Below are 8,070 nucleotides of genomic sequence, written 5' to 3'. Positions count from 1 at the left end.
AAGAAGATTCTTGAACTCATTCATATAAAGAATGCAATCATTTCGACAGGCATGTATTTTCTCATAATCTAAGCCTAATAGCTTCATTATTTTTTTGGCCTTATACATGGACTTAGGCAAACTATTATCATTTGGCAATATCTCATTCAACACTTCCAATAAAACTGAAAACCCATTATCAGACCAGCCATAAAGTCCTTTTATATTGTACAGTTTGATTAGACCGATAACTCTGAATGCTTTGAACCTGAATATATGGGCTTTTCAGCATCTTCAAGCACATCCTTAAAAGAACTAGGATCTTTATCACAATGCTCAAAAGCATCATGAACCATGTCATCTACATAACTATAATCCGGACATCTAAAACGTAGATTTTGTCGCTGGTCTTGGCATTTTACAGAGGTAGGTTTTCGGTCCACCTCACCGTGCCAATTCCAAACTAAATATTTTTCTATAAAACCTTTTTTAAATAGATGTAGCCTCACTTGTTCAGGAGTCAAAAACTCCATATTACAACAAGATGTACAAGGACATCTAATTGACATTCTATTTTCAGAATTAAGAATCGTAAACTCTAAGAAATCATCAACCCCATCACTATACTCATCAGATAATCTATCACAGAATATCCAAGTTTTGTCCATAATATGTATTATTACCTGTTCATTTGTTAGATGTTGTTAATTTAATAAGTTTACTTAAATTACGCAAATAACTCCAAACTTTTAGGTTTAAATTAAAAAATACAAATTGCAAAATAAATCTAAGTTCTATTTGTTTAGAGTCACTTAAATATGTGTACGCATTCAGCAACTCAACAGAGCATATATGTAAGCATACAACAACCCAACAGAGCATACATGTACACATTCAACAAGCCAACAGAGCATACATGTACACATTTACCAAGCCATGAAATCTAACTTACATGTACACATTCAGCAAGCCAACAAAACATGCCACATCCACATTTTTCAAAATTTCATTTTCATATTAGAACAAACAAAATTATATATTAGAACAAACAATTTAATTTTAGAAGAGTCTATGCAACAAAAACGAAAGTAAGATCATGCATGTCAATATTTAAAACATGCCAGTACAAGTAAAACTCAGAACACAACGATAATAGAAACTGAAAGAAAGTGAGTGATTTTAAAGAATTACCAAATGAAGACAGTTGTTACACAGTAAACTTTTGTGATTCTTCAAAAGCGAGAGATTGAACTGAACATATTAATTCAACTGATTAGAGCCACTCAATTGAAATAAACATGCAAGATATAAGAAAAAGTAATAACAAACTAAACATTCTAGCCAAAAGTCAATAATTCAATATTAAAATGCAAACAAAATTTTCCTATACAAACAAACAAAAAGGTCTCTTTCAAAAGTGTATTAATTTAAAGATCATGTAAAAAAAATAAACAAATAAAAAACAAACAAGCTGCATGTGGTTATGACACTAAAATGGCCAAGGCTATTGTAACCATCAACATATGAGTGAAGATTTAATTATATTGTTAATTACTATGTCAGAGAGTTGTACAAGGGAAATCATATAAAAAAAAAATTAAGGACAATACTTGTTGTTGAAGGGTTTACATGTGAGATATTGCATTTATACTAAGTCTAGCAAGTGCATTATAGGGAAATGATTGATGAATTGACCCGAATTGAATATGTATCTTTATCAGGCCCAAAATTGAAAGCATCATGCAAAATTTTAAATGCAATTTCGAGAATGGGGAAATGAGAAAAACACAAATCTGCATTGACATTGTATCCATCAATTCCAGTTAAAGTGTACATGAAATTCAAAGTTGAGTGACATGGCAACTAAAGAAAGAGAGGAAAGAAAACTGATTTGAATCAGGCACTTATAAAACCACTCTTAGTTAAAAACTCTAGTACAATAACTCAACTTCAATTGCCTTTACCTCTCTATTAGGTTTTCCCAGGTCCCAAATTATAAACAATCAAGATTACAGAAAAAAATCTAAGAATTTTAAAACCCATTCTATAGTTAAACCGCAACAAAACAACATGCATGAGGAAAATAGGCACTGTAAATTGGAAACATAATAATTAAAAATAAATAAAAATGAATAAATGGCACCTTCAGAATGAATTTATCGTAGTGGAGAGAGAGAGAGATAACCAAATCGTGATAGAAAGGAATTCCTCTGCTTCGGGCTTGGTTGGGATTGACGTGAAGTTTGATTAGAATGTGCAGTATCAACAGTGGGGGATAGGATTTTAGGGTTTTGTTTACTTAGCTTTAACAGAGAAGGAGAACCGAGAGGTGAAGAATGATGAGTGAATGACTTAGAAAAAAATTAGGTTCGATTTTGGTCTTAGGGTTAGGATAAAACGATGCGTTTTACTTATCTTTATTTTTTCTGCCAAAACCTACTAAAAATTTCACTCAGGTGCGCTCAATACATTTCAAGTTCTTCATATTACAAAGATAATACTCTAGTGATTCAGTAGCATAACTAACAAGAAGTCAAACAATTTTAATTTTAAATTTAAAATCTTTGGCTTTGAAAGGTCTTGGGTTCGAATGTCAGTTTGAAATGTGATTTTTATTTTCTTTTATTGATACCTTAGTTTCACTATGGTCTTTTTCTTAAACTTAAATGCTTCGATGTTCGAGGTCCCCGGTTCGAATTCCATCAGTTACATGATTAGAATTATTTTATTTTTATTATTAATACTTTAGTGTCAGAGATTTCTGATATCTAAATTTCAAAATTTCAGACACCATAGTATCATTAATTTGTGATACTTATCTGTTAAACACGGAAAATGACCCATATGTATAAAAATACTGATACTTTTTAATAAAATGTCACAAACTAAGTGTCAGTAAAGACCATTTTTCTAGTAGTGATTGTTATTTGGATGTTATTAATACCAAGTGTTCTTAAACTTAATTTAATGTACAATTTAATTTTTAGTTTATGTTGAATTTGTTAATTAATTTCAAAAACAAGAATGCATAAATTTAATTAACATATTTCTATCAAAATTTGAATCTTGTGACAAAAGAAACAATTAGAAATCTATCACAAACAAAACAACTTACCAGAAAAAAATTAACCTAATACTAATTTTCATGTCAAAATCAATTTTCTTCCCAAAAAATTCAAATTAAAAAAATAATTTTCCCTCCAAAAACTAATTAAAATATTAATTTTTATTGAATTAACGGATGATAGACATATGATTTGTAAAATCTATAATAAATTTTATGACAATTTTTTCTCTGTTATAAAAGAGTGACAAGTATATAGATAGCAGATAAATTCTTTGTCATCTACCTCCATTTATGACAACTTTTTTCCCGTTGTTTCTTATCAATTTTCTTGTAGTAATATAATTACTCAATTGAATATTCTCTGTAACAATTAATCAAATTTAAGACTTGCTTCTTCTCAACTAATTAATTAATATCTAGTAGTATCTAAATCCTAAGTTTAGTTTTATACATTAGAGGCAATATGATAAATTTTTAATGATCATGGAAGTTTGAAAGAATTAATTATAAAATCAATATGGATAGAGTTTGTTGGAAATTGAGTGTCATCAACATTTCTACCAATGAGCAATGATTCGAGAAGAGAGACGCAACTGCCTGAACGGTGAATAACATTTGTCTCAACTCTCAAGCTCATTCACATGGACACGCTTGAAAAAAGAAATAAAGAGACGCAACTAGCTCCTACAACTGTAAAAGCCCAATGTGGCTTTACCTTCAATGCATTGACTTTCTAATCGCTATTATAAATGGAGTAAATGATTAAACGAAGAATGGTGGGAATTTTGTTTTTGTTTGTTAACTTGGTGGCAAAAGAGTAAACGATCTAGATGACGTGGAAAGGCACCGCTAAGAAATCACATGGGTGTAGGCATGGGTGAGTATGCATCTGCATGGCCCTAGATATTTGAATCCCTTCAAAATTCTCAGACCATATCATCAAATTTTAATATGGTATCGAGAACTTTCAATATGGAATGGAGAACCAGTGACCTTCAATAAAGATTTGTTCATATCCATTGAATAGGCATTTTTCTTAAAATATATTACAATATAACCACATACTATGCTAAGCTAACTCCATATATAATTATGGTGAGTAAATATTCATCAAACCGAACTCCATATATAATTATGGTGAGTAAATATTTATTTAATCTCCATATTTTGATTTAAGTGATTATAGGTATTTTTATTTTAAAAAATTCCTCAAAGAACTCCAACAGTTAAATATATTATATTCTTACCCATATTTTTTTCTTTTTTTTATAATAATACTCTTCCAACAATATTCTTAACATTAAATAATTTATCTATAAAAAATAATTAGCAAAATTACCCAACAATTATTTATTAGTAAATTAACTAATAAATATTAGTGAGAAAGAACTAATATTTTTGTACCCATACAAGAATCTTACTAATAACGGCTTATAAATAAATTAATATAAGTCAACTTAAAGCAATGTTACTACTAATTATTTTATAAAAAAATAATTTACCGAATTAATCCTAAAAGTAAAATAATAATACAAAAGTTTTTGTAAATTTTTATGTTACTTTAAGATTAATTTAATAAATTATCATTTTCTTATTAATATCCCCAAAAATATTATTGTAAGAGTATTATTGTAAAAGGAAAGAAAACACAAGGATAGGAGTGAAACATATTTAACAATAAGGATATCTTATAGAAATTTTTCAATCCAGAATTTTTAAGTGTGGGAAAGTCTGGAAAAACTTTAAAATCCTGCGGTTTTAAAATGTTAATTTCATAATGCTTTAAAACTGTGCGGTTTTAAAGCTTTCCCAAACTTTCTCGCATTTTAAAATTCCAGACCAAAAAAATACTACGATATCTTAAGGTGCTTTTATTAAATATATGGATTAAATGAGTACTAAATTCAAAATATAGAGTTTAAACAGACATTTACCCTGATTATAGTATATAGCAGTACAATAAAAGGGCTAAAATTCATATCATACAGTATAGATAGCATAACGTACATACAGCTCTAACATAATGTCTAATTAGGACGAGATTTATCAAATACTCGTAAATATTTATAACTTCACAACGAATTAATTTTTTAAGTTCCCCTACGGGGACTATTTGGACTTCAATTTGTCACCCAAGCTATTATTACACACAAAAATTTAATATATATGTATGTGTGTGTGTGTGTGTGTTTATCTGTTACTCAACTTGTATTTTTTTTAATGAGAAATTAAGTAAGATGGAAGGCAAAAGAAGAGAGAAATTTTAGCAAAATGACATTATTTTTGCATTAATTTAAGAATATGGAAATATAATAAAGGAAGTGAGTAGAATTGGGCGATCGAGGCTAACAAATATAGATTCATTTCTGTCTCAGATCTCACTCGGGTATAATACACGAACTTTTCGCCAAATTATTACTAGGCAAGCGGTTAATGACTATTTAGAAATTTTGTTTCGACTGTAGCATTTAGCATCACCTCAAAGGCATGTTCAACGCATGATTTCAGCTTCTGAGAATCTATGAAGCCATCTTCTGCTACTACAGAAACCCTTAGCTTCTCCATGTAGCTTATAATTGTCACTGAAAGACTCTGTCAACAAATCAAATTAAATCAAGCATCAGTTATTCAAGTTTGAACATTTAGTATTTGTTTGGGTCTTGAATATGCATGCATTCTGACCAAAATGATCAATTTATATAAATACCTGTGCACCGACCACCGCAAAGTATAGGCCTTTAACTGGATGATAGCTAAAGCCATTTTTTCCACCGGTCCAATCTGATTTGTCATCCCCATACTCGTATTCTTCAGTGTGCTGTGGATATATCTAGCTGCAGCCCGCAATTATTAAAAATTAAATTCAAATAAAGATTGGATACTCTCAATACCTAATTAAACTATTGACTAGGGATCGAAATAAAGTAATTCCATACCTCAGGGCCTCTAAATTTTTTCAAAATCTCCAAAACCCTACCAGTGAGATAAACAGCTAAAGAATTTTTCTTGAAATTCATGATTTGTCGTGCTTTCACGACGAATTCGAGTGGGTTTGAAGACCAATCATCAGTTAGCTCAGGTATGGACACATGTAGGAAAGCAAAATAATTGCCCCATGGTGCATTAGCGTCGTGTTTGAGCATATCCTTCACGGACTCGTAGCTTCGAAAAACCCTTGTGTTGAGCAATATCAGTGCTGTAGATATTGCATTGCTTGAATCATGCCTCAATTCTTGCATGTACAACCGAGTCCCCAAGAAGATTATTCCAGTAACAACATCATTAATAGTCTGCAATCAAAAAAATTAATGTAAATACATCGTGCATGTGCAGTGAATGCTACTGAATAGTGGCAAGAAGACATGTACTGTTACCACCATATATATAAGAATTTCTCCTTGACATGACTATGTTGCATCATCTCTGAGTAACACAAGTTACATTTTCTGCTAGTGATAACAATTAATCAATGGATATTGGTAACAATTTTTTCTTTCTTTGTACAATTTCTTTTTAGTTTATTTTTTAAAAGTTAAAGAGGTGGACAAAATTCAAATCAATTTTTAAACCCTGCTTCTTTCAGAACTCAAATTCAAATGACCAGTAAAATAGGAGCCTTGTATATACAACTTACGTATTTGCTTTTAAAGACAAATTTTCTATAAAACCTGGGTTCGATTATTTCTCTTCAAAGGATGAGATATGTAGGGCATAGCGTGTCCACAAAACTAAATCATATATTTATACGATAACAATGAACTTAATTAAAATTAGATCGTCAATTATTATTATTGGTAATTGGTATCTAAAAAGGCAGTGAAAAGTAATTAATAACCATACCGCATCGACTTTGGTCTTAATTTGTTTGACGTGATCTAGAGAGAAGGTCATTGTTGCTACCCTGACTGGCCGGAACTCCACTCCATCATCCCCCGATCGTATCGGAGTTTGATCATCTTCAGCCGTTGTAATCTTCACGAAGTTCCAACAGAAATCTAATACAGTGTCTGAAACCGTAGAAAAAATCTTAAGGACCCTCGTGAAAATGCTGCCATTGCTTTCATCCTTTGCCTTCGAGGGCAAAAAAACAGAAGGTAATGTCAATGGAAGAGAAGGATCATCAGCCCTTTGTAAACATGAAAGAAGAGCGCCCATCAAAGAAAATCCATCGCCAAGTGAATGATGAAGTTTGAATATCAGAGTACAAGCTGCATGGCTTGTAGGGGATCTGATTAGATGAATTTCCCATAAAGGCTGGCTTTGCGGAAGCTGCTGCATTCCAATTTCCGAAATGTAGTCACCAAGGTACTTGTCATAAGACTCTGGTGACAATCCTGAAGGGCAAAAAGGAAATTTGACATGGTTTATTAGCTTCACTTCAACTCTCTTCCATTGTTTTGCTCCGTTTTCATCTCTAACCTGACAAGTTCCAAGGCTTTAATTAATTATTTAGTGAAACACAGAATAATATACATAGAAACATTAAAAAGATAGATAGAGACACGTTACCATTACTGAGGAAAAACGGGGGCTGATGGAGAGGAAAACGTCCTTAACCAATTGCATAAGTAGAGAATCATCAAGTACTTGTTCAAACTCCAGAATAGCCAGAATGCAAAGCGAAAGAGTTGAGCTGCTCAAGTACTGAGCAGTGGGGCTCACAGGTTCGGATTCTTCTTCTTCCTTGAGCTCCATTCTAATTTTGTTTGCTTCAATTTCTCTTTCCATTTTCATATGTTACCACATGATTACGTGATTTTTAGTATGATTTTTTTAATAATAAATAAATATTGCTTTAATTTCACTAAACGCCAATTGCAGTTGAACTATAAAAAGTATAATGCACCGTCAATTTTGGGAATATCAATTAGCCGCTTTTGTTGAAATATTTTCGTAAAGAAATTCTCAAGGCCGATTTTGGTATAGCTTTTTCATGACTATTACATCTTGTAGTAATCGGTGGAGTTCATACAAGTAAAGCTTTAAAACCCGAAAAAAAAAAAGTTATTCGGTTGTCGATAACT

At 31.2% G+C, this 8,070-nt stretch overlaps 1 protein-coding gene across 1 annotated transcript; it reads right to left on the bottom strand.

Annotated features, from left to right (window-relative positions):
- Positions 1 to 5,476: 5,476 nt before the first annotated feature.
- On the bottom strand, positions 5,477 to 7,774 carry LOC18053481 (O-acyltransferase WSD1). The gene is made up of 5 exons (XM_024190802.1): positions 7,556 to 7,774; positions 6,887 to 7,465; positions 5,983 to 6,336; positions 5,754 to 5,876; positions 5,477 to 5,638 (listed from the first exon to the last, which is right to left on the bottom strand). The coding sequence occupies exons 1-5, from the start codon at positions 7,772 to 7,774 to the stop codon at positions 5,477 to 5,479; spliced, it is 1,437 nt and encodes a 478-aa protein (XP_024046570.1).
- Positions 7,775 to 8,070: the final 296 nt, after the last annotated feature.

Source organism: Citrus clementina, unplaced genomic scaffold (assembly GCF_000493195.1).
Source record: "Citrus clementina cultivar Clemenules unplaced genomic scaffold, Citrus_clementina_v1.0 scaffold_2, whole genome shotgun sequence".
Classification (NCBI taxonomy): domain Eukaryota; kingdom Viridiplantae; phylum Streptophyta; class Magnoliopsida; order Sapindales; family Rutaceae; genus Citrus; species Citrus x clementina.
The sequence above is the reverse complement of the archived record's forward strand: the minus strand, read 5'-3'. Positions and strand labels throughout refer to the sequence as shown.

Coding starts and splice junctions, on each gene's coding strand:
- LOC18053481 (XM_024190802.1), bottom strand. CDS start 7,774: ATGGAAAGAGAAATTGAAGCAAACAAAATTAGAATGGAGCTCAAGGAA. Junction 7,466..7,555: donor CCCGTTTTTCCTCAGTAATG/GTAACGTGTCTC, acceptor GGAACTTGTCAG/GTTAGAGATGAAAACGGAGC. Junction 6,337..6,886: donor TTAAGACCAAAGTCGATGCG/GTATGGTTATTA, acceptor TTTTGATTGCAG/ACTATTAATGATGTTGTTAC.